General features: G+C 55.9%; 2 protein-coding genes across 4 annotated transcripts in view; one reads left to right on the top strand and one right to left on the bottom strand.

Annotated features, from left to right (window-relative positions):
- Positions 1-6,914: 6,914 nt before the first annotated feature.
- BMP1 (bone morphogenetic protein 1) overlaps positions 6,915-26,004 on the bottom strand; it is a 48,379-nt gene continuing 29,289 nt past the window's right edge. For 2 of the 3 annotated variants that reach the window (XM_050801408.1, XM_050801409.1), the window contains 11 exons: positions 25,232-25,348; positions 24,818-24,963; positions 24,489-24,684; positions 23,726-23,851; positions 22,473-22,633; positions 21,912-22,092; positions 17,442-17,567; positions 12,238-12,365; positions 11,707-11,920; positions 9,548-9,798; positions 6,915-7,646 (listed from right to left, as the gene is read on the bottom strand). In XM_050801408.1, the coding sequence (XP_050657365.1) occupies positions 7,512-7,646; positions 9,548-9,798; positions 11,707-11,920; positions 12,238-12,365; positions 17,442-17,567; positions 21,912-22,092; positions 22,473-22,633; positions 23,726-23,851; positions 24,489-24,684; positions 24,818-24,963; positions 25,232-25,348 (1,781 nt within the window). In that variant the 3' untranslated portion in view covers positions 6,915-7,511. Of the gene's footprint in view, positions 7,647-9,547; positions 9,799-11,706; positions 11,921-12,237; positions 12,366-17,441; positions 17,568-17,888; positions 18,254-21,911; positions 22,093-22,472; positions 22,634-23,725; positions 23,852-24,488; positions 24,685-24,817; positions 24,964-25,231; positions 25,349-26,004 lie in introns of those variants that run through there. The other variant, XM_050801410.1, reaches the window with a different exon arrangement.
- Positions 8,814-26,004, top strand: part of NUDT18 (nudix hydrolase 18) — a 104,309-nt gene continuing 87,118 nt past the window's right edge. The window contains exon 1 of the mRNA XM_050801453.1: positions 8,814-8,820. The gene's annotated coding sequence lies outside the window, so the exon portion shown is untranslated. The remainder of the gene's footprint in view (positions 8,821-26,004) is intronic.

The following is a 26,004-nucleotide window of genomic DNA, read 5'->3' on the forward strand; positions in this document are numbered from 1 at the left end:
AGGGGTTCAAGACCAGCCTGGCCAATATGGTGAAACCCCATCTCTACTGAAAATACAAAATTAGCTGGGCGTGGTGGTGGGCACCTGTAATCCCAGCTACTCGGGAGCCTGAGGCAGGAGAATTGCTTGAACCCAGGAGGTGGAGGTTGCAGTGAGCTGAGACTGCACCATTGCACTCCAGCCTGGGTGACAGAGTGAGACTCCATCTCAAAAATAATAAAATAAAAGAAAATAAATGTCAACCTAGGATTTAGGGGGGACATAAACATTCAGACTATAGCACCCCATCTCTTTGGGCCAGTGATGGGGTGGGTGAGTTCTGCAAACCACAGAGGAGCTCAGGTGGGAATGCCCACAGGACAGGCCACCTGGAATCAGCTCCAAGGGAGCACCTGGTCCACTGTGGGAGGCGGGGCTGAGGATGTAGAGCCGAGTCTTCAGCTTGGAAGGGACTTTGGAGTCTTTTGGTCCCACCCAGTGTTTTCCATATGGGGCCTCCCACATGGGGCCTCCTAGGAGAGGACCCATAGCATCTGGAGACCCCATTTGGAGCCTCTGGAGGCTTTGAAGGCTTCCTACTATAGCAGCTTGCCATTGCTCCAGACCCAGATGCCACCAAATGTCCCTGTTCCAACTGCCTGAGTGTGCCCGCTCCCCGACAGAGCTCCCGTTTACAGATCCGAGTCACTTCTGCCTCTATCATTTTATCATTATCATTATTATTTTTGAGAGGGAGCCTCACTCTGTCACCCAGGCTGGAGTGCAGTGCACGATCTCAGCTCAGTGTAGCCTCCCCCTCCCAGGTTCAAGCAATTCTCCAGCCTCAGCCTCCCAAGTAGCTGGGACTACAGGTACATGCCACCATGCCTGCATAATTTTTGTATGTTTAATAGAGATGAGCTTTCACCATGTTGGCCAGGCTGGTCTTGAACTCCTGACCTCAAGTGATCCACCCACCTCAGCCTCCCAAAGTGCTGGGATTACAGGCATGAGTGAGCCACTGTGCCTGGCCATTATATTTATTTCTTGACACAGGGTCTTCCTCTGTTGTCCAGGCTGGAGTGCAGTGGCACGATCATGGTTCACTGCAGCCTCAACCTCTGGGACCCAAGTGATCCTCCCATCTCAGCCTCCAGAGCAGCTGGGACCACAGGCATATGCCACCCTGCCCAGCTAGGTTTTAAAAAATGTTTTATTTTGTAGAGACGGAGTTTCCCTGTGTTGCCCAGGCTGGTCTCAAACTCCTGGGCTTAAGTGATCCTCCTGCCTCCCAAAGTGCTAGGATTATAGGCTTGAGTCACTGCACCTGGCCTGCATCTATTATGAACTTATTGATATGGTCCTGTGCTGGAATAGAAAAGCTCTAGAGAAGTCAAAGTCCTCACCAACACTGCCTGACTCAAGGCCACGTTCATGTGTGTCATCCAGAGCTCAGGGCATAGCCTTTTTGGGGTAGAAAGGAAAGCGGAAGGGCAGATGACGGCTCCTGAGGGCCTACTATGCACCAGGCACCTGGGTGCTGTCACACACATCAACTTCTTTAGTCTTCACGATGTTTCTGGGGAGTATTATTCCCACTTAACAGAAGTAGAAACTGAGGCACAAAGCCTTGCTCGTGTCTCACAGCCAGTAAGTGATAGTGCCCAGGCTTTGATTGAGAAACCAGAATCTTCTCCTTTTCCGCCCTATGCCTGTCTTCTTTAGTGTATGTCAGGGGCCACCTGGGATAGTCCTGTTTCAGACACAGTGACACCCCCAGGGGTCCCCTCCACAAAGCCAGTTAAGCAAGTCTGTGCCTAGTTCCAGAATATCACCAGGGGGGTGCTGTGGAGTCACAGACAGCATGGAAGCTTGTTTTAAAGCCGTAGTGGAGCGGAGCAGGACGTGGTGTCACGCACCTGTAGTCCTAGCTACTTGGGAGGCTGACGTGGGAGGATCACTTGAGCCCAGGAGTTCAAGGCTGCAGTAAGCTATGATCATGCCACTGCAGTCCAGCTTGGGTCACAGAGTGAGACTCCAAGTTTTGAAAAACAAAGGGAGTAGTGGGCAGTAGCTCAAATCCAGCATTCTGAGGATGGAGTGACTCCGGATCAACCCTTCTGCCTCTGGGCGGGCCCGCACAGGATTCTCCACTCCCAGCTGAGAGGGTTTCAGTCCTCCAGAGGGTCAGGCTCCAGTCTTCCTTTTGTGAACCCTTTTGGGTTTCTTGGGAGGAGAGATTGGCTCCCAGAGACCTCATAGTGGAGCATGAAGGCAGAATGGAGGTGGGGTTGTGGGGGTCCCCAGGCAGGTTCCTTTGGAGAGCCTTCCGCTTCTCCTTCCTCTGTCCAGATGGCAAGTCCCGGCGTACAGCCAACCCTGCCACACTTGCTCGAAGCACCAGTCAGACAGAGCTGGGTCAGAAGGTCCACTGGAGTCCACCCTGGGGTCCTTTCTGGCCTGCTCTGACTTGGTGGAGGGAGAGAGGTCCACGTGCCAGTGCACACACACACACACACCCCTACACACGTACCCTCCCTGGGCTGGATTTAGAGGACAGCCTAGAAGGCACAGACAGCTCCCAGGTGAGGGACAACCCTGAACCCATAGCTGCCACTGCCCAGCTGGGGGGCCCTGAGTTAGCTCTGTCTGGCAGTGCAGGCAGCCAGGGAAAAGAAGGTGGCAGCCACAAGGGGAGGCTTCAGATTCCAGGTGAGGGGTTCCGCTGTGCAGGCACAAACACACAGACATACCTGACACAAACACATGGTGGCACACGCTTGGTCCCCGACACACACAACTCACAACCGAAACTCCTCTTCTCGGGTGCACACCCACCCTTGACTGCCGTTCCTCTGTCCCTGGACCAGCATCTTTCCTTTTAACCCTGGGCATCCCACAAAGTGGAGGGAGGGGAGGCACCCGCTCTGAGGACGCTAGCAGTTCCATTCGGCTTCTGTATGTGTCTCTTCTCCATGCTAGGAAAGAGGTGGCTGGGGTCCCAAGGAAGGGGACGAGGAGGGTCCATTCCCCGAAGTGGAGGGAGGCCTTCAGGAAGCGGAGCTGAGGTGATTGGCCATAAAACAGCTTGGCCACAACATCTGGAGCAGATTGAAACCAGATGTTCAAGGATGGGGGAAGGGAGGGTGTGGGATGGAGGGGGCTGGGGCAGCAGAGGCGGCAGCTCTCGTTGGCGGGAGGCTGGGCTGGGGGCTCAGGGTTCTCCGGGGAAGACATCTGGCTGCCTTGTCCCTCACTCTCCAAGTCAGGCATTACTATTTTTGCAAACTGGAGCAACAGATCTTTTCACAGATCCTAGAATCAGCCTTGTGCGTAGGGACAGTCGAGTACAGGGTGTGACTTGGGAGGTGCCCAGAAAGGGCCACCAGCTCGCCAGAAATATGTCCCTTGCTGCCCTGCAGCCCCCTCCTTGCTGTGGGCTCAGCGTTGCCCCTCCGGCAGGGGGAATTCTACACTAAGCTCCTAGTGCCTGCCTGGAAACTACTTTTGTACCTGAAAGTTTCCTTTTAGCACAGGAGTAGAGTTGTCTGGGAGCTAGCAGAGGAAAGGAAAACAGGCCTATTTATTAAGAGCCCCCTCTTTGCCAGGCACCATGACCGGCTCTCTTCAAAGGTTATCTCATTCCTTGTTTTTCCTGTCACTCAGACTGGAGTGCAGTGGTGTGATCTCGGCCCACTGCAGCCTCAACCTCCCAGCTCAAGCAATCCTCCCACGTCAGCCTCCTGCATAGCTAGGACTACAGGCATGCACCACCACTCCCAGATAATTTTTTAAACATTTTTTGTAGAGACAGGGTCCGACTAGTCTCAAACTCCTGGGCTCAAGTGATCCTCCTACCTTAGATTCCCAAAGCATTTGGGATTGCAGGCATGAGCCACTGTGCTTGGCCTCATTCCTTCACAACCATATCACCCCACACTGAAGAACCTGAGGTTCAAAGAAGTGACTCATCCAGGGTCGCATAGCCACCAAATGGTGGAGCTGGTGTTCAAAATGGGTTTTGTTTGCTCTCAAGCTTGTCACCTTTTTACTACTGGGGATCCTGTAGGGTTAGAGGGAGGGGCAGGGAAAAAGAGAAAAAGGGAGTGAGGGACAGAGCCAGGCACTCAACTTTCCTTGTTTTACAGCTGAGCCAACACTTGTCCCTGGAAGCTGCCACATCTCTGCTGAGGGTTCCAGTCACTTCAATTGCCTGGTGCCTTGCCCTCTGACTGCTTCGGAGACAAGACGTTGGATTTTCAAATCAGTCTCTCAGGACATGGCACGAAGGGTGCTGGGGACAGGTGATAGGTTTAGGGAGCAGAGGACCAGGGAGGGGGCAGCGGGCCAGTGTCACCGAGCTAAGCATGGCAGAGCCAGGTCTCCTGACTGCCAGGCTCATGCTGCCCTCTTGGCCGAGGGCTCCAGAAAGTCTGAAGCTCCCAGGGATGTGCTTACCTTGACCTGGCTACTGGGGCTGGGAGTGTAGGGTCGGGGCAGATGCATCCTGGCTTTTCCCATGTGAATGCTTATCATGAGTGCAGGACTCCGGGGGACCTCAGCTAAGCCCCCAGGGGACCTCAGGTGCTGGACACAGGAGGAGCAAGTGTACCTTCCTCTACCATAGAATCACCTGCGCCGAGGGGCAGCTGCACTGGGTGGGGGTGGGGGGCTCGTCTAGAACCCTGGGCAGCTAGAAGGTGAGGGTAGGCTGGGCCCGCAGAATGCATCAATTTATCAGATTCTGAAATACGCATCAGTGGCCTGCAACCAGCGCCTGAGGGGCTTCTGTCACCTGAGGAGGCAGATCCTTGCTCCTCCTCCACTTCCTCCTCTTCCTCTCCATCCTCTCCCTCCTTTCTCCCCGCCGCCTCCTCTCCAGCCACCGTCTTGTCTTCCTCAGAACTCTCCAGCCTCCGTCCTCTGAGTGTTCCTCCTCTTCCTCCCTGTCCTCTTCCTCTTCGTCCTCCCCTCTCCTCCCTCTCTATCAAATGGATGCCCTTATCCTTGCTTTGGGCTGCCTCCTGCCCGATTGCAAGCCCTTGGGGGTGGACATCTGGGCATCCAGACAGGCCTGTACCCCTGCTTCTTGGCTGACCAGGGCAGAGGATCTGAAACTGCCATGTGGACCTCCTTGGTGGTCTTCAAAATCTTTGTTCACTCCATGGGGTGGGTTGGGAGCGCCCACTGTGGCTGGGGCTCCTGCACTGCGTCAGTTTCGGTGTGGGTGGTCTCCAAGATACTCTGTGCCAAAGTTCTCCTTGCTGGGCCTTCCCTCGACCTAGGGCACTACAGCCCCTTGCCTACCTCTGAAGAGGGGCCTATGGAACGTCTGGAGGGCTCGCTGGGCGGGTTCTTGAGTTGCTGGAGGAACCTGTGTTTGTGGGTGATGGAGTGTTGAGTCGTGTGCCCAGGTGGCTGCATGGGTTATCCTGAGCCTGCCTCTAGCTGGCGGTTGCTGTCCATAAGGACCCTGTTTGGGGTGGGGGGACCCAATGTATCTCTGTGGGTTGGAGCCCCTGCCTGGACAGGGTTATGACCCTGGCCTATGAGCTGGGACTGTGGTCCTTGGAGCTTCCGAAGGACCCAGAGGGCTGGTAAGGAGACCTATGGCCACTGACCACCAACTTCGTGGCAGAGCTCATGCCAAGTGGGTGGGCAGTGTCTGGGTGAGATGCCCAGGCAGCTGCACAAGTGTAGGGATCCTTCCATTCTGTCATGGCCCTCCAGGCTGTCCTGAGCCTCCTTTTCAGAGGAAGAAGCAGCAGGGAGGAGAGGCTGTGACATCACAGCCTGTGACTTTACTGGCGCAACAAGCAGTAACTCCTCTGGGCACCTCTAGCTCTCTCTTAGGGCCCCGGGGCCACACTGGTGGTCAGGCCTGGAGGAGACAGCTGCAGCCTGAGCAGTAGAGCAGGCTGGTTTCCTGGAAGAAGAAGGTCCTGTGTACACATCCGACACTCGCAGCATGCCTGCTTTCCACTACTACCTTCTGCTTAAAGAGCCAAGATGGAGTCCCCCATGCCAGGCTGCTTCCGGGGAGTGGGGGCCCCTGCACGTCCAGACAGCATCTGGCACAGCCTCAGGAAGGAGCCAGGAAAAGCCTGCCAGTCCACTGAAGGCTCTAGGAAACCCTGGGGCTTGCAGCAGGCCACCTAGCTCTCTCTGGACCCTGGGAGCAGCCAGCCCGGGCATAAGAGCTGGGGCTGCTCTGGGCTTTCTTTCCCTTTGAGAGCCATGTAGAAAGAGGGGAGAGAGGGAACTGAGATGTGATTTCTCCTCCTGGCCTCTGGGAGGCACAGGTCTGGGATGGGGAAGCGGGGTGGGCAATGGCAGGAAGGAGGAGGCCGGACAAGACAGCTTTGGGTCGCCTGGGAAGAGGGGCCAGAGCTGGGATGTTTGCTCAGTGGCTGCTGAGCTCTGGCTCTTGTCTCCACGAAGACAGGGGGATCCATGGGGAGCGGCACTTGGCATCTGACTGGCAGGAAGGCAGGCACCAGGGGCCAACTGGACCTGTTCTAGCTGATGTGGGTTCTCTGGCCCCCGTTTGCTCACCTAGGTGGACACCCTTGCAGCCTACCTGCTCCTTCCCCAGATGCAGAGACAGAAAACCCAGACGGACAGACACCCCTGACCCCTTTCACATCCTTCTTCCCTCCCTACCAAACAGCCTCTTTATGGAATGTTCCACCCCTCCCCTCATGTGGGAGGACCGCAAGCAGAGCATGTGGTGTGTGTGCGCGCTGTGATGGGTGCCTGCGAGAACATATGTGCCTGAGTGTGAAATCACACCCTCGGGAGCCTGGGATCAGGGGAGGGAAGGGCAGTCCACGATGCCAGGTGCCCTGGCCGTGTGCCGGCCTCCACAGCAAGCCCATACATCTGGAACATGACAGCCCCGCCCCCACGGCCCAGACAGCATCTGGCACAGGATATTGGCTGTAACACTTTCGGTTTATTGGCTGTGGTGCCCTGGTGTGGCTGACCGGCCACTGGGCCTGAGAGAAGCCCTGTCTTGTTCCTCCATCCCCTCCCCATCAGCTTCCCACAGTGGCTCCTGGGGGACACACACAGACACTTGTGCCCCAGGAAACTGGGGGGTGTAGTGGGGGCTCAAAATAAAACCAAATCGAGGCTGGAGCAGGGGTGGGAAATGAACATTACAATGAAGACAATGCCCCCGGCGATACACAATACAGCGTGTAGACACAGGGACGGCAACGGGGTCCTGCTGACATTCCTTCTTGCCACCAGGCAGGGCCCCCGAAGAGAGGAATGGTGACTTTGAAATGTCTTGGGGAAGCTCTGCTCCCCGGCCCCGGCCCCTTGCTGGTCGAGGGGTTGTGGGGAAGTGGCTTACGCCGGAGTCCAGTTCCCCCCACCTCCTATGGACAGTCTCACCGGGCCATTGGCCCTGCAGGTCCTGGGGCCTGGGGGAGAGGTATGGTGCGTCGCCTTCCGCCCACCCCCACTGTCCAGTCTAAGTGACCAAGGGCAGCAGGCTCCGGTCCCCGCCCCTGTTCAGGCAGTGGTCACTTTCTGCTGTGGAGTGTGTCCTGGAACTTGGTGCTGGTGTATCGCAGGTGGAAACCTTTTTTGGTGATGGTGTCATCTGAGTGGAACTTCACCAGGACAGAATCTCCCGCCGAGTACACCTCCTCAGGAGGCTGGCAGAGAAAAGGGATGGGGTAAGGTGGAGGAAGAGGGGCTGGGGCTGCTCTCCTGTCTCCCCAAGATCCCCGGTTCTGAGGGGCAGGAGGCTCCCCGGCAGCCACCAGATTCTCCCCGCCCCTTGAAGCATGGGGCTTCTTGCTAGTTTAATGAGGAACCTGGGGAGGGGAGAAGGCCTGGGCTGAAGAGAACTAAGTTCCTGTAAACCCAGGTCTACTGTAACTACTAACTGAGTCGTGGAGTCTCAGGCAAGCCACCTCCCATCTCTGGGCCTCACTTCCCTCAGCCACAAACAGGAGCACAAGCTCTCTGCTCTCCATGCCTAGGACGGGTGCTAGGGAAGAGCAAAGGACCGGACTGATGTCAAAGTATTTTGCAAAGGGAGGGGTTCTTTGAATGGCATGACTTCCTGCCGTCCCAGCGGACTCTTAGGGAAGACAGCACGGCCACTTCTCTGCTAGAGTGTGGAGGAAGTTTTGGGGAGAAGCACAGTGTCCCCCAGACCTGGACTCTGCCGTCCCTACACCTCGCCCCGCCTCTCCTCTGGCACCTGGCCAAGGTCTGCTCCCAGGCCCTTCTTAGATGCCTCCTGCAAGCCTACTGAGTGAGGTCAGCCGGCAGAGCATCGGACGTCAACACCCTGGCCTTCCAGGCACAGAAGAAATCATTTCTGAGAACCTTGAGGACATTCCCAGTAGTTGTGCCAGGAGGCCTTGATCCTTCCCCAAGTCCCTTTGGTGGACTCAGCCTGGGGGAGGTCTCTGGAAGAAGACACCTGGGGACATCCGATTTCGTGTGTGATTCAGAAGAAAGAGCAAAGAGGGGAGGGGACACTAGCCTGGCAGCCAGGGGACACCAGGGCAGCCAAGCTGCTTCAGACTCCACCTTGTCCAGCCCCTGCCAGCCACACGAGGGCTGAAGCTCTGCTTCTGGGGAAGGTTTGGCCAATGCTGGGTCCAGCAGCTGCTGCAGCTTCCAGGAGCTTTAACCCTTCCTGGGGCACCCAGGCTGCCTGGGACACAGCCACGAGATAGGCAGGGGGCCAGGGAGGTGACAGGAGGGACAGTGTGTTTCAAAGGGCATGCAAGCGGGTGGGCCTGTGTGTGTGTGTGTGTGTGTGTGTGTGTGTGTGTGTGTGTGTGAGACAGAGAGAGAGAGGGTGGGGGGGGGGGGGGGGGAGAGAGAGATGGGTAGGAAGAAAAGTCTGTCTCTTTGAAATCCTCAGGAAAGGACAAGGAAAAAAAAAAGCAGCAGCAAGCTCTTACAGGGAGGAAAATAAATCCTCCGCATAAGGCTAGCCCATGTCCTTAGGTAAAAGCCCATCAAGTTGAATTTTGCTCATTGCCTCTGAATGTGCCATTTTATGGACCAAGAAACAGTGCCCAGGGGCCACTGGGACAGCAGCAGGAAGAGCTTTGGGACAAGCTGGCCTCTCACCAGGAGGAGAAATTGGCAGAGGAAATGAAAAGGGTATTTATGGCTCCAGCAAAAGGACTGGTGAGGGCCACTCCGCTCAGGCCCCCTGTCCCAGGCTCTGGTACCAACCTCTGCCCCCCATTTCAGGCCCTGGTGGGCTGCCTTGGAGGAGGGGTAAGGAAAGGAGGGACAGGGGAAGCTCCATCCCTTGCAGGCCCTGGCCAACTGGTTCTGAAGCAGGCCTGGGTCAGAGGCCATAGGAACCTCTAGGTTGCCCAGAAAGGACTGGGTTTCCTAGATCGCGGATGAGGCAGTGTCTTTGAGCAGCCCCAACCAGGCTGGGCCTCTGGGTGCAGCACCACGCGCGTGGTGCACTCAACTTCCGGGGCCTGTGTGGGCGCTAGGTCTTGGGGATTGGGACAAGAAGGGTGGAGGACAGTGTGGGGCATGGGGCCAGGAGGGCAAGGGGCAGGGGCCTCACCCCTGAGCCACAGTAGCGCCCCAGCCTGGGGGCTGTGCTGTCGTAGCCGTCGAAGAGCTCCATGTAGTCGTAGCCGCAGTCAGTCTCCTCCTCCACCTCAAAGGTCTGGAACACGAGCTCCACGCCGTAGCCTTCCTCGGCCACAATGACCCACTCACAGTCCACACCCCCAGGGTAGTTGTTGTCGCCAAACTGGGCATGGGAGTAAAGGTCCTTGGTCTTCACATCTGCCCGTACCTGGCCCCCGCACTCTGTAGAGGACAAGATTGGCCACCAGCCCTGAGCACCGGAGGTGTCAGGATCCATGGTGCACCATGCCGAATCCTCACGGCAGGGTGGAGGCCTAGACGAAGGCCACGTGGCCAGTGATGGGTACGTGGGGGTCTGGCCCAGAACAGTGCTCTGCTGCCCCATCTCTAAATAAAGGGACCTTGGCCCTAGGTTGAGGGGGACAGGCGGTGAGGCTCGCTGAGAGGAAGGCAGCGTGGAGAGGCGGCACGAGGCACCACACACTTTGTCTAAAGAGGACATTGCTCATTTGCTCCAGCTGACGGCTGTCATGGAAGAATGTGGGCCCAGTGTTGCCGCAGCTTCCATTTTCAGGAGAGAAGCCGTACATCTGGGTTTTATATGAAAACCCCTAACTTTTAAGCGTTGGCTCACATTTAAAAAAAACACAGCCTGGGCCAAACATAGCAGGTCTGAAGGCCAGATGGAGTTCCAGGCCTCCGGTTTGTGACCCTGTACTGGGAGGGGCAGAGGACAGCGCATGGGGCCACCCTCCTCCCCAGGCCCTCTGGCCTCTGTGCACCTGGCACTCAGGTCTGCCTAGAGGAGCTGGGGAGAGGGCCAGGTCGGGCTGGGTCAGGGACTGAGTTGAAGGGGAAGAGGAGAAGCTGTGGACCATCAGCTCTGGGGATGCCCTGACAGGTGGCTCAGGACCCAAGAGGAGACTGCAAAGCTCCCTCGTGGCATCCTGGGTCTGGCACTCAAGGCGTCCCCTGGGCTCCAGCCTTTCTCTGCAGCCACATCATTCCCACCACCTGCTGTCCTCACACACCTGTTGCTCCGGCCAAACCAAATGACCTGCTGTCACCTGGGCACACCCTGGGCTTGGGCTGGGGTTGCGTCTCTGCCTGGGTACCTCCCCCTGCCTTGAATGCCTCTATCAGCTCATGCCCAGTTAGGCCGAGGTAGCTTTCTTCCTGCCTGGCTCCTGCTTGGACTCATGCTGTCACGGGCGGTGCCTGCCTTGTCTCTCTCCTGGACTGTGAGTTCCTAGTATGGGGTTGGGAGCAGGAGTGAAGGGCTCATGCCCGATTCAGGTCACGTGCCCCTCACTGCTCTCGCAGAGGGGAGCTCAGTCCATGGCTGCTGAATAAGCAAGTGAAAGCTGAGCAAGCCCCTCGAGGGCTGGGATCTTTGCTTGGTCTGTTTGTGGGACCTGCATTTAGGATACAGCCTCATCCATACTACATGTCAATAAGTATCAGGAGACTAGGCCGGGCATGGTGGCTCACGCCTGTAATCTCAGCACTTTGGGAGGCCAAGGCTAAGGATCACCTGAGGTCAGAAGTTTGAGACCAGCCTGGCCAACATGACAAAACCCTGTCTCTACTAAAAATACAAAAATTAGCTGGGCATGGTGGCGGGCTCCTGTAATCCCAGCCACACAGGAGGCTGAGGCAGGAGAATCACTTGAACCCAGGAAGTGGAGGTTGTAGTGAGCCAAGATCAAAGCACTGTACTCCAGCCTGGGCAACAAAGCAAGACTCCATCTCAAAAAATAAAAAATAAATAAAAATAAAAATAAATAAATAAATAAATATCGGAGAATGAATAGAGTATATTTCAGAGTTGGTGTGTGGCTGGGCTGCTGCAGTGGCCAGCATGCTCTCAGGGGGACCTCTGGGGGCTTTCCTCACTGTCCCTGAGTTCCCTAACCTCTCCTGCCCATCGTAATCACTGCCATCCTAATCCCTAACCACATCCTCCTATCCCTGCCTCCCAGGCCTGGTTCTCAGGACACAATGTTTGCATCACCCACACCCCCACAGGGCTCAGTCCCTTTATGCCTTCATACCCGCTTTGTAACCCCCTACTCTACCCCTGTCTTAGAGACCAGGCTCAGCAAAATCTCCCACAACCAATGACAGCACCTGTGCCGTGGGAAGCCTGGAAGCCCTTTCGCTGGACCGAGTTATCTGAGTAGAAGCGCAGGAACATGCGGCTGCCTGTGGCCAGGACGGGCTCAGGCTTCTTGCTCCCACAGAAGCGGCCGAGGACGGGGGCCTTGGCGTCTCGCCCGTCGAACACCTCCAGGTGGTCGTAGGCACACTCAGGTTGGGACTCGATGTCCATCTCCATGAAGGTCTAGGGGGATGAGGAAGGAGCACAGATTAAAAATTTGCCTGGAGGGCAGGTAGGGCGAGGACAGGAGCCCCAAACCTAGGCCTCACGGACACCCATGGGAGTGGCCACAGCTGGGGATGACAATGAAGGAGGGCCCAGGAATAGGGCAAAGGCAGGGATGCCCCTAACTTATACTGGGAAAGGGGCTCTGTCCAGGCCAGACAGGGTCTCCTGGGGATAGCAGGCCTCTGGGCTCAGCCTGCAGCCTGTGTGGCTCTGGGCATTGCCTCTGACCAGGGGTGGCCACACCACATAAGGAGTGGGGAGGGTCCCCTTACCAGCTTGACCCGGTGCCCGGGGGTGCTGGAGATGGCCCACGTGCACTCCTTCTTGCTGGGATACTTGTCAGGCCAGTTGGGGCTGGTGATGGTACCACTGGTGGATGTCACCTTGTGGTCACAGCCGGCTGCAGGGAAGCGAGTGACGGAAGGGGATAGAGAGGGACCCCAAGCTCCAATGCCTCCTGCCCCCCTCCTTCCTTCCATCTCTTGTCCCACTTATGAACGGGATGGCAGGCAGGCATCATTTCTTTTTCATGAGGTTATCTGTGTCTGGGGAAAATCTAGCTGCCTGATTCCTACGAGAGCCTTGAAGGAGGCCTCACATGGCAGCACTCATGAAGCAGCCATCGCAGGCTCCCCTGGACCTTTGTAGGTATTGGGCCACAGTGGTCACATCACCTGTGCCTCTTCATTTTTCTTTCTTTCTTTTTTTTTTTCGAGATGGAGTCTCACTCTGTTGCCCAGGTTGGAATGCAGTGGTGTGATCTCTGCTCACTGCAACCTCTACCTCCCAGGTTTAAGCGATTCTCCTGCCTTAGCCGCCTCAGTATCTTGGATTACAGGCGAGCGCCACCATGCCCGGCTAAATTTTGTATTTTTAGTAGAGATGGGGTTTTGCCATGTTGGCCAGGCTGGTCTCACCACCTCAGGTGATCTGCCCACCTTGGCCTCCCAAAGTGCTCGGATTACAGGCGTGAGCCACTGTACCTGGCTAATTTTTGTATTTTTAGTAGAGACAGGGTTTCACCATGTTGGCCAGGCTGGTCTTGAACTCCTGGCCTCAAGTGATCCGCCTGCCCAGGCCTTCCAAAGTGCTGGGATTACAGGCATGAGCCACTGCACCCGGCTGACCTGTGCCCCTTCTTGAAGCTGTCATCTACTGATTTCCAGCAGCCTGGACAGTCAGAGGGGACTTTGACACCTGACTCAGTTCTCCCCACCCCCACTCCTGCTACCCTCCCAGGTGAAGTCAACAGACACATAATGGTCCACCCAAGACGGCCTCTCAGTTCCTTGAGGGCTTTGTCGTCATCCACTGTTTCTCCACATCACAAACACATCACCCCTCTGTGGCCTCTTCCTGTTCCTTGGGGTGCTCAGGACCTCACCTTCCTGACCATGGTCATTCGGCTTCAATAAAATTAAAAAACAAAAAGAAAAACCGGTTCTCACTTTGCTACCCAGGCTGGAGTGCAGTGGTGCGATCATAGCTCACCATAGCCTTGAGCTCCCAGGCTCGAGTGATCCTCCTGCCTCAGCCTCCCGAGTAGCTGGGACTACAGGCATGCCACCTGGGTAATTTTTTTCATTTTCAGTTTTTCTAGAGATGGGGTCTCACTATGTTGCCCACGCTGATCTCAAACTCCTGGTTTCAAGCGATCCTCCTGCCTCAGCTTCCCAAAGTGCTAGGGTCACAGGCATGAGCCACTGTGCCCGGCTGGCCTCTTACTTTTAGAGAGACCTCCAGGGTCTTGATCTTTCCATTCTCTCCCAGTATTTCCTCCTCGATTGACTTAACCGACTGCAGGGCTGACCACTCAGCCTGCTCCTCTGCACCCTTCGTGGCCCTGCATCTCCGGCTCTGCGCAGCACCATCTTAGAAAACCCCACCTGTGGCTCCAGCCTCACCTGGGCCCCCAGACCACTTGACACTCTTTGGATTTGGCCTTTACCAGCTCCATCTCTCACCTCCTTAGTAACTGCTGCCAACATCCAGCCCCCTCCTCAAGCCACTGTGTCAGCTCCCTGTGGTAGACCACCTCTCTCCTACCTCCTGAGAAAGCCAGGGCCCCCACTATGAATGCTTTCAACCTCCGGACTCCGACCTGCAAACCCACCTGCCCTGCTGCCCTGCAGCCTCAAGTGTCCCTCCTCCCCATCAGGACGGACTGCCCTTCTGGGAGCCGCAGCTCATTGCTGCCCACACCTGGGAACCCTCACACCACAAATGATCCAGCCTCACGCTCTCCCTCAGCTCTGCAGCCTCAGAAGCTTCACACATCCTGAAAGAGCTCTCCCAGGCCCCTCCAGCTACAGCCCATCCTCTCTCCTTTTCTTTCCAGCTTGTCTTCCGGAACACTTGCTATGGCCACTCTCACTGCCGATCTCCTCAATCCACGGCAATCTGACTTCTGCCTCTGAAAAGCATGGCTTCCCCGACTCAATTTTTTTTTTTTTGTAGCCGGGGGTGGACAGGGTCTTGCTCTGTTGCCCAGGCTGGAGTGAAGTGGCGCGATCCTGGCTCACTGCAACCTCCGCCTCCCAGGTTCAAGCCATTCTTGCACCTCAGCCTCCCAAGCAGCTGGGACTACAGGCTTGCCATGTGGCCCAGGCTGGTCTTGAGCTCCTGAGCTCAGGCAATCTGCCCCCTTCAGCTTCCCAAAGTGCTGGGATTATAGGCATGAGCCACCATGCCCGGCCCCAACTCAAATTAAAAAGCTGATGATCATTATTCATGATCATATCATCGGACATGTTTCACTCGGGGAAAGAGGCGGCCAGGCACTATGGCTGGTGGGGAAAAGAATGGGCAAGATACAGCACGAGAGCCCCGAAAACAGGGCCCTCGCAAGTCCCTGGTGGAGGCAGGTGAAGCTCCTGTCTACCCATACTTGAACCATGAGCTGTCACCATTACCCATCGGTGAGTTCACACAGCTCCCTGCCCTCCCTCTTTGCGCTCTGGCCTTCCATGTCCCCTGTGTTCCTTGCACGCCCATGTCTCTCCCCAGCTAGGCTGCAATCTCCATGGGAACAGAGGGGCTCCTGTCTTGAATTCCCTATAGATCTTTGCAAAGTGTTGGGTCCTCTGTAGGAATCAGGAAATGCTTACGGATCTGTAATTAACCTACCACCTGAGTAAGAAACCACACGTGCTTCTAAGGTGAATCAGCAGATGGAAAGGTAAACAGTCCATCTTCTCCAGGAGCTTCACCCCTGTCCTGGCTATCTTACGGATTCTGTTCTTTATCAAACAACCTTTTGACACAAGGGAGTACAGAGGCAGAATGCAGTTTAGACAACATCAGTATAAGGTCCCCTCTAGCTAGTTCCATGACTCAGGAACTGTGTATTTGGGAAGCCTGAAGTCACAGGGTTGGAAGCCCTCGACTGTCCACTGGTTCACTGTTGAGGGCTTCGGTTCTGTGTCTGCTTGTGAGCAGCGCATCTGTTTATACTGGGTTGTCAACCTAACCGGGGTAGGAAGAATCACTTGCCAAGCATGGTGCTAAGGGCTCACAGCCATGTCTATAAAGCTTAGTACCTTGCAAGGTAGGCATCATTTTTATTATTTTTTAGTTTTTGAAATGGAGTCTTGCTCTGTTGCCCAGGCTGGAGTGCAGTGGCATGATCTCGGCTCACTGCAACCTCCGCCTTCCAGGTTTAAGCAATTCTTCTGCCTCAGCCTCCTGAGTAGCTGGGATTACAGGTGCGTGCCACCACGCCTGGCCAATTTTTTATATTTTTAGTAGAGACAGGGTTTTTATCATGTTGGTCAAGCTGGTCTTGAACTCCTGACCTCAAGTGATCCACCCACCTTGGCCTCCCAAAGTACTGGGATTACAGGCGTGAGCCACTGCGCCTGGCCTATCATTTTTTATCATTTCATGGATGAGGAAACTGAAACACAGAGAGGTTGAGTGACTCACCCAAAGTCACACAGACATTCAGTGGTAGAGGCAAGTCTATGTTGTGCTGCTGGGATTGGACACAGCCAGCAGGCAAGGGCCACAGGGGAATCCCTGGCTTAGAGCGGGCCTGTGAGCTATCAAGGCCCAGGAGGTATTAGGGGATACTGGTGATGCCCTGAGAGCTGTTTTTATTTTGCTTTATTTATTTATTTATTTATTCATTCATTCATTCATTCATTCATTCATTCATTCATTCATTCATTCCCAGTCTGTCACCCAGGCTGGTGATGCCCTGAGAGCTGTTTTTATTTTGCTTTATTTATTTATTTATTTATTCATTCATTCATTCATTCATTTATTCCCAGTCTGTCACCCAGGCTGGTGATGCCCTGAGAACTGTTTTTATTTTGCTTTATTTATTTATTTATTTATTTATTTATTCCCAGTCTGTCACCCAGGCTGGTGATGCCCTGAGAGCTGTTTTTATTTGGCTTTATTTATTTATTTATTTATATTTTTATTTGCTTTTTCCCACTCTGTCACCCAGGCTGGAGTGCAATGGTGTGATCTCGGCTCATGCAGCCTCAACCTCCCCAGACTCAGGTGATTCTCCCACCTCAGCCTTCAGGGTAGCTGGGACTATAGGCGTGCACCACTACACCCAGCTAATTTTTTGTATTTATTGCAGAGATGGGGTTTCGCCATGTTGCCCAGATTGGTCTTTAACTCCTGGGCTGAAGCAATCTGCCCGCCTCAGCCTCCCAAAGTACTGGGATTACAGGTGTGAACCACTGCGCCGGCCTATTTTACTTTATTTTTGGTTTAAAAACCTGTTTAAAAATAAAATAGAGACAGCGTCTCACTATGTTGCCTAGGCTGGTCTTGAACGCCTGAGCTCAAGCGATCCTCCTGCCTCGGCCTCCCAAAGTGCTGGGATTACAGGCATGAGCCACCGAGCCCAGCCTAGAGCTATTTTTAAATGTGTGCGGGGCTTCACTGCCAGGAAGGCAGTGGCCCTGTTCTGAGCATCCCCAGGGGTTATAAGTGTGACCGATAATGGTAACAGATGCCATTGTGCTTGCAGTGAGCCAGTCCCTGCTTGGGGCATGTCGAGCTCCCAGTGCCCCTCTGAGGTGGGTACTATTATTATTATCTACATTTTACGCAGGAGCAAACCAAGGCACAGAGAGGGTAAAGAGTCACTCAAAGGCACACAGCTAGCGAAGCAGCAGGGCTGGGCCAGGCCACCTGGCTCTGGAGACTGTGCTCTTACCCACTATCCTTTCTTGCCTCTGTGCCAGTAGGAAGTCACAAAGAGACTTGGACATGGTTTTAAGAAGCGCAAACTAGAAAAGTCTGAAAATGAAGCCTCGGAGCAGCTGTGAGCTCCTCCTCTCCTAATGTGGGCAACAGAAGTGAGTGTGTGACATTGCGGGAGGGGGAACGACGGGGCCTCAGAGATCACTTGGGCCCCAGAATCTAAACGGAGGCCGACAGAGATGACCCGCTGGCCTTCCGCTCCCAGCAGCAGGTCCTTCAAGCCCAGACGCCCCTGGCATGCAGCCCGTACCTTCTTTGCAGTCGTGCTTGTTGTCATGGAGGACGAAGCCACTGCGGCACTGGCACTCATAACTGCCGAACGTGTTGACGCAGTCCTGCTGGCAGCCGCCGTTATCCTTGGAGCACTCGTCCTTGTCTGCAGGGGAGCAAATAAGGGCAGACGCTGGGTCTGTGCAGGGCTGAGGTATGGACGCCCCAGGGGAAGTGGAGGCCTGGCTGGGCTTTCTCCCACCGGGACAGAGCAACAGCTGGCCAGAGCTGGCCAGGCCAGGTGGTGGGGACTGGGAGGCCAGGTGACAAGGGGGTCCAAAGGGGCACTGCATCCAGCAGGACCAGCTGAGCGGGGCCCAGCTGTGGGGAGAGGAGGACGGGGGTCCGAGCGGACCAGCATGGGTCACCATTACCTGCTTACTGGACAGATGGACAAGTGGAAAAACAGACACATGGACAAGCAGACTGCAAGAGAAAGGAGCAGGACGCAGGGGTCCCTCTTTTACTTCACAACAGGAAATGTCACAGACACCATCAAAATGGGAGGGGGTAGGGCACGGGGAAGGGTCCCCGGTCCGTGGACGGGCACAGTGGGGAGAAGAGAGCACCAGTTCTGTCCGGCCAGAGGGAGGTGGGCCGGAATGGCAGAGTGGAGGCGGGGGGTGGGTGGGCACCGAAGCCCCCATCCCATTCCGTCCAAGGTGAGGTTCCTGAGTAACAAGGGGTCCGGGAGGCCTGGCAGGCCTCACTGGGGGGTCCGGTTTCTTTTCTGCACTCGGAATTTGAGCTGGTGGGGGCGTCCCCGAGGGGGCTGCAGAGCTGGCCTCTTTTCTGAAACGAGAGAGAGAAGGAGAACAGGGACCAAGGGGTGGGGGTGGAGGGCAGGGACCAGGGAGGGACAGCAGTGAAAACCAGACCCAGGGCCTCCGAGGTGGGTCCGAGGGCAGGGTGGGACGGGAGGACAGGCGGACATACATGCGGGGTGGCCATGTCTGGGCGCAGCCAGGGCATGGAGGGCTGGGTTAGCAGGGGCAGAAGGCACAGCGACGGGACAGAGACAGAGCCTGTGGCAGGAGAAGGCCTGGAGGGATGGCACGCATAGCCCACTAGGTGTGCATTGCATCAGGGAAGGAGAGAACTGGGGAGTCGTCGGTAGAGGGGAGCAGTACTTGGGAAGGGCTGGGAGAGCTCCACTCTGGCTCTCATTCAGGTGGCAACATCTACAGAGTATGTTAGACACACACACACACTCACAAATACACCTGCAGACCCAGTGCATGGAGGTACTGTTACCCAAATGTGGCAACACAGGTGCTGGTCCACAGGCACACACATACATATGCACACGGTACACACTACCCACACACGCACAGACACACAGCTCCAATACACCATGCAAATGCAGATACAGACACAGCCAACTACACACACATCCTCACTTGCCTGCCCAGCCTGTGTACAGGTGCATACAGAGGATACACACTCTGCACTCCCACCTATGTGTGAGGAGGCAGGCACAGATATCAACGCACAGACAGGCACGGACACACCCAGGGACAGGACACATCTGCACACACAGGTGCATGGACACCTAGACCTGGATACAACATCACGTGTAAAGGCAGAGATGTAGCTCATTAGCAGATGGCTGGCAGAGGGGCAACGGCCACGTGTCAGAGACCCACACATACACTCACGCGACAAACACACAATCTGTGCCCCAAAGCCCAGAAGTGCACATGGTCACGGGTGTGTGTGCCACAGCCACATACATTCAGGTCTGTCTGTGGTCACTTGGGGGATGGTGTGCATGGCATAGAAGCAGGCATATCCAGGGAAGGTGAGGGATCCCAGTGGACTCCCAGAATTCCCGAGATGAACCATGAGGTGGAAAGATGCCTGCTGGCATTGAACTGGCCAGGCGGGGATCTGTGCAAGGGGGCCTATTCCTGATCCCCATCAGGAGGGGGGCCCAAGGGCTGGAACATCGGCTTCCAGAAGGCCCTGCTTCTCCAACCCATGACCAGGTAGGCTAGACCCCAAGGGGCCACAGGAACCCAGGCCAAGAGGTGGAGTCCCCAAGTCCTTCTCAAGGGTTCTTGCTCAGTTAACACATCAGAGGGGGCCTGATCAAGAGCCCTCCATGAGCCCTGCAGAAAATGTGGGGGTGAAGGGCACCCTGCAAGCCATCCTGGGGTTCACTGAGGACATCTCCAGTGACTGTGCTAGAAGCTTTGGGGAGTCTAGCTTATAGACTGAGCAAAGTCTTCACTCCATCCCTTCCTCACATGTGTGCCCTAGAAACCTAGTCCAGTGCCTGGTACACAGCACGGGTAAAATTATACCTGCCAAATGCAAATGGACAGGTAAGTGAATGGCTGGATGAATGAGTGGGGGAAAGTGAGTCCTGAGGAAGGCTGCTTCCGTGTCCGGGGCAGGAGTGGGCAGCCTCACCTGGGAGCTGGGAGGAGCAGGTTGCAGGGGGGTGGGGTGGAGGAGGTGGGCATGGGCCCAAGCAAGGAGGTGGCACTCACCCTACAGTGCCCAAATGCCCCGGAAGGTGGCAGGGGTCAGACTGAAGGTCTTCAGGCTCTTTCTTCTCCTTCTTGGCTTAGGGTCTCCTCGGTGGGTGTCCCAAAAGTCCAAATAGCCCCCCTTCTTGGGGGCCAGAGTCAGATGCCCCAGGCCCTGAGGGCTGAGCCTCGATGCCCCCAGTGGGGGTCCTCTGCAGGTTTCTTGTGCGATGGGGCAATGTGTGTGCACAAGTGTGTGTGTGTGGGCGTGTGTGTCTCTGTGCAGGGCTGAGGGTGGGGCGGGCATAGTGTCGACCGGGGCATGGGGGCAGAGCAGTAACTCCAGGCCTGACAGATGTGAGTGTCGGTCCCCTGCCCCCTCCAAGACTGGAGCAACAGAAGGGCAGAAAGAGACGAGAGTAAGCAGGTAATGGTTTCCCGGGGCAGAGCCTGCCCCTGAGCAGGTGTTACATCCTCTCAACCCTCTGGCGAGCACCTCTTAGGAGTCCCAGGTGGGCACAGGGAAGGAAGAAATTGGCCTGGCATGGGGAGGGTCTCAGCAAGCGGGGGCTGGGGGTAGGACGTCAACGGGCAGAGCAGGGTGGCTGGCAGTGCCAAGCAGGGAGCCAGTGCAGGGGCAGGGGCATGGCATCCAGGGGTCAGGCAGGGGTGCAGGGCAGCCACAGAGGGGGCGGAGGATGCAGGACCCTGGGCGAAGGAGGGGAGAAGGAAGGCAGCATGGTCTCGGCCGTGGGCACCTGCCTTCCTGCCTATTCCCTGTCCAGCCCAGCAGGCAGGCCGGGAGTGAGGATCCATGGGCCTGCTCCAGCCAGACCCTGACCTCCCTCTCTCCCCGGCTCCACTCCACTCATGCCCTTCACTGCATGGGCCTGGGCCCTGTTACCTCTGGGGACCACCAGCTGCCTTACAGCCTCGCCCCAGGGTGAAGGGCTGAGTGATTCACAAAGAAGGGGAGATCTCCTGGACCCGGAGGATCAGCTCAGAGAGGCTGGGCCAGGGGCTGCTGATCACCATTGAGACCGCCCGAAGATGGGGCCATTAAAGGCCCAAATGAGGCCAAGGGACTGGAGCCCAGGCCTTAGGTGGGGCAGCTGTCAATCAACATGTGCTAATTGGATCTGAGTTCCTGCCCACCGGCCCAGGGGAGCCCTAAGGCTTTGGTATTGAAGGAAGCAGGTGACTCATCCTTCTCCTTTTTAAAAAAATTTTTAGAAACAGGGTCTGGAGTGAGTGATGAGATCATTGTTCATTGCAGCCTCAAACTCCTGGGCTCAAGCAATCCTCCTATCTCAGCCTCCTAAGTAGTTGGGACTACAGACACACATGACTACACCTGCTAATTTTAAAATTTTTTATAGAGATGGGGTCTTGCTATGTTGTCTAAGCTGGTCTTGAACTCCTGGGCTCAAGTGATCCTCCCGCCTCAGCCTCCCTGAGTGCTTGGATTACAGGCGTGAGCCACTGCACCCAGCCACGACTCATCTTTCTGAAGGCCCCAGTATGAACCTATTTGGCTTGTAGAGGGTCTGATTAGAAGTCTGCCACTGCCAGAGACTCTGCCCCACACAGTCCAAGGCAAACACCTGCCTCTCCTCCATCCACCCACGTTCTTGAACTGCCTGTTCCTAGGACCTGCCCTCTCCCAGGCCTTGGCTCGCACAGCTCCTGACACCTGGAATACCCTCTTCTTCACTTCTGGGCGCTGATTTCTGAATGCTTATGTTCTACCCATCCTCAGGCCCCAGCCATTACAGCCCTGAGGGCTCAGGAATAATGGGATTTGGATACCAGAAGGGCTGGCTTGATGGGGGAGTGAAGTGGTGGGGAGCAGGGGGCAGACTCTGCCTACCTGGCACCAGGGAGGGCTGGGGAGTACAGGGGTGCAGGGGCAGGGAGAAAGGGAGCCCTGTTCTCCGAGGAGAGGCGGGGCTAGGAGCTGGGCAGTCCGGGGATACCTGAGAAGAAGTGGGCCTTGAAGCCCTTTTTGGACACGGTGTTGTCGGACTTGAACTCCACGCGCATGTTGTTGTACTGGGAGGTGATGACCTCGGGCTTCTCAGAACCACAGAACTTGCCATGCAGCTTGGAGTCGGCTGTGAGTCCACTGCGCACCTCCACGAAGTCGTACTTGCACACCTGCAGGGAAGCCCAGCTCCAGGCCCGCTTCCTCCAGGAAGCCTCTCTTGACTACTCCCGCCCTTGGGAAGCTCTCTGCTCTGCACATCCTTTAGCCTTGACTTAGCTGCTCCCCATCACTGGATCCTCCTGTGCTCCCCAAGCCAGCCCTAAGCCTTCCCTTGCTCCACACCCCTCCACACTTCCTCCCACTTGCCACATGTTCCCCCACCCCCTTCAGGGCCCTCCCTCCTGTGTTTCCCGAGCTGAGAGCAGTCTCTCCTTGACATTTGCAGAGTGTTTCTGCTGGGCCTGCTCTCGGAGGACACGAAGCAGGCATTGAGCTGAATGCCCACGCCTCACAGCTTCCTGCCCCACCTCAGCCCCCGGTGGGCACTTACATCATTGCCCTCTGTCTCGAAGAAGTCAAACTGCAGGGAGATGCGGTACTGGGTGGGGGCCACCAGCTGCCAGATGCAGTTCTTGTTGGGGGGGTACTCCTTGGGCCAGCCTGGGCTGGTGATGGAGCCGTTGAGCTTGGTGAGGAATCCGCCACAGGCAGCTGCAGGGACAAGGAAAGTGGCATCATCTGCAGGGAGCCCCTGCCATGGGAAAGGGCTGAGACGTGGGCTGGGAAGCAGTAAGGAGAAGATGGGGAGCCTGTGGACTCCCCAAGGCTCAGGGACCTGTGTCTGGTCCCTCTGGGGCAGACGGGAGGAGGCAGGGTGGGTTCGGTGTCTTCAGGGGTGAGCCTGTAGGGAGGAGTGGGGGAACTAAGGGGTCAGAAGTGTGGCCATTTCTATCTTCTCTGCAAATGAACAGGCCAAGGATCTGCCAAGAGGGAGTGAGGGGAGTAAGGGGCTCAGGCAAAGCAGTTCAGGGAGGGGTGGTCCTGGGAGGTGCAGGAAAGGGAGCGGCTCAGGGGCACGGCAAGATTGGCCTAGTGAGCTGGAGCTATTAGCCTCGGAGTGCTGTCCCCAGCATCTCGGGACGATGCGTGGAGAGGCGGAAACAGTGCCTGTCCCACAACAGGGGTTTCCCAACCTGTAGATCATAACACCCTGGTGGGTAGTGATATCAATTAGCAGGTCAAGATGGTCATTTACAAAAAAACCCCAAAAAACCGTCCAAGAATGAAAAAACAAAACAAACCCAGAGCCAGAATGCAGCCTACAGGGGGACAGCATGTTCTTGGGGTTGCAATGTGACATGTATTTCTCATCCATGAGCTACGAAAAGAGTGTTGGGGTATCCGTCTAGCTTTTCCAGGAAGGGGGCTGTCCAAGGGCGTAAGAAATCTTGGCAGTGACTCAAGCCTGTGATCGCAGCACTTTGGGAGGCCGAGGCAGGAGGAGTACTTGAGGCCAGGAGTTTGAGACCAGCCTCGGCAACAAAGTAAGACCTCATCTCTACAAAAAAGTTTTAAAAATTAGCCGGGCAAGGTGGTGTGCGCCTGTAGTCCCAGCTACTTGGGAGGCGAGGTGAGAGGATTGCTTGAGCCCAGGAGTTGGAGGCTGTGGTGAGCTAAGATTGAGCCACTGTACTTCCAGCCTGGGTGACAGAGCAAGAGCCTGTCTAAAAAAAAAAAAAAGTCTGGGTAGGTGGGCTGGGGCCAGGGAGAGAACAGGGTCGGAGGCAGTCTGGGGGCACTCACCCTCACAGCGGCGCTTGTCTGGGGCCAGCTCGTACCCGGGGTCACAGCTGCACTTGTAGCTACCCAGGGTGTTGAGGCACCGCTGCTCACAGCCCCCGCGGTTGGGCCGAGAGCACTCGTCCACCTCTGTGGTGGGAAGGAAAGGGTGTCACAAACCCCAGGCAGGGGCCTGGTCACTCTTCCCACCTCTGCTTGGGAGTCAAGTTCAGGGTCCCTCATGCTTCTTATGACCACCCCTCACCCCCATTCAAGGGAAGAAGTTGGCTGTGAGCCTCACTTGTCCACTCAGCCCCAAGACCCACCCAGCTCCCCGATGGCTGGAACCCCACAGAGGGACCCCACAGAGCCCTCCTTCTGAGCACACGGACTGGGCCGGTGTCTCTCATGTGCCGTTCCTTGACTAAGGACCCCTCTTTCATTTCTCCATCAATGCTTATGTGAAGCCTGTGGCGGATGGACTGTTACTGTGCCCATTTTACCGATGAGAAACTGAGGTTCAGGGAGAATATCCTGCCCAAGGTCACACAGGTAAAAAAACCCTCCAACTGCCTTTTTTCCTCCCTGAGTCCTACAGCAGGTCCTGCCTCTAATCCACATTGGGGGATCTCTTCTCCCCAGCTAGCCCCAAGCTTCTTAAGGGCACGTCCCTGGGGTCTCACTGGCATCCATATGTCTGCTAGAGTCTCCGTGTTGAATGAGTGAATGAAGAAGGAATGAAGGTCACGGAGCACCTTGGGGCAGGGGAGAGTAGGAGAGGAGGCACCTTTGAAAAAGTTGACGGCAAAGCCCGCTTTGTTAATGGACCCGTCAGAGACGAACTTGAGCCAGAGGCGGCTGGATGTGCTCTTGATGTCATCGGGCTTCTCGTAGCCACAGTATCGCCCGATGAGGGTGCTGCTCTCACTGTGCCCATCACGCACCTCCAGATAGTCGTAGGCACAGCTGTCGTGGCGCTCAATCTAGGCGTTGAGGCTTCATCAGTGGAAGGGGCTCTGGCTGCCAGAGACCCACCCCCGGGAGCCCAAAGAGAGGCAGCTGTCCCAGGGAGCGAGTGCAGGATTCAAATGTCAGATCACAGGGCCGATGACCTACCTCAAAGGACTGGAATGTGAGGCCCACGTGGAAACCCTCAGACACCTGGATCCGCCAGATGCAGACTTTGCTGGGCCGGTAATCATCTGGGTAGTTGGGTGATTGAATGTGGCCATAGTCCTTTTTCACATCACCCCCGCAGATGGCTGTGGGGACACAGGATAGGGTTGGAAGGAGTGGTGAGTCAGCATGCTCTGCCCTGCTGGGGAGCTCTTTTCCCCACTCCTCCAGTCCCTCCCATGTCCCCCAGCTTTTCAGTTCCCCACCAACCCCCCAGTCCCAGGCAATCCCATCATTCTCTCTGCTTCTTCCCTTGGGGACCCATGGTCTTGCCCCTCAGGTGCCAGGAGGGATGTTCTAGGATGCCCAGAGACCTCCTATCTGACCCCTCCCGCCCGCCGCCTTCCTCAGTACCTTCATAGACTGCAAAGAAGCCCTTTCCGACCCAATTGCTGCTGCTGCGGAATTCAACCCAGAGGCGGCTGTCAGTGGAGACGATGGGCTCAGGGAGTTTGGACCCGCAGAAGCGGCCTGCACAGACAGTGTGGATGAAAGAGTGGTGAACCCTGAGGACACCCCCTATAGAGGCCCCACCTCTCCAGGAGGCATGGGTGCTTGGGCCCTGATCTGTGGCCACCCTACTTCACACATTCTCAAGACTGTACACCCTCCAGTTGGCTTCTGTCTGGTCCAAGGTCCAGCTTGGCTTTGGAGACCCAGAGACCACTTGAGGGATAGGATATGAGTCTATTTCTAGGAGGAAAGGTAGATCTTTATTTTTCATTTTATCTTATTTTATTTTTTTGAAATGGAGTCTCACTCTGTCACCCAGGCTGGAGTGCAGTGGTGCGATCTCGGCTCACTGTAACCTCTGCCTCCTGGATTCAAGCAATTCTCCTGCCTCAGCCTCCCAAGTAGCTGGGACTACAGGCATCTGCCACCATGCCCAGCTAATTTTCATATTTTTAGTAGAGGTGAGGTTTTGCCATGTTGGCCAGGCTGGTCTCGAACTCCTGACCTCAGGTGATCCACGCACCTTGGCTTCCCAGAGTGCTGGGATTTCAGGTGTGAGCCACCATGCCTGGCTAAGGTAGATCTTTATAATGTCCAACTATATATATGTGTTCTATTTACCTTTCTAAAGAGCATATTACCATCATATTTACCTTTTCTTATTTGGTCTCTAT

The sequence above is a fragment of the Macaca thibetana genome, chromosome 8 (genome assembly GCF_024542745.1).
Source record: "Macaca thibetana thibetana isolate TM-01 chromosome 8, ASM2454274v1, whole genome shotgun sequence".
Taxonomy (NCBI): domain Eukaryota; kingdom Metazoa; phylum Chordata; class Mammalia; order Primates; family Cercopithecidae; genus Macaca; species Macaca thibetana.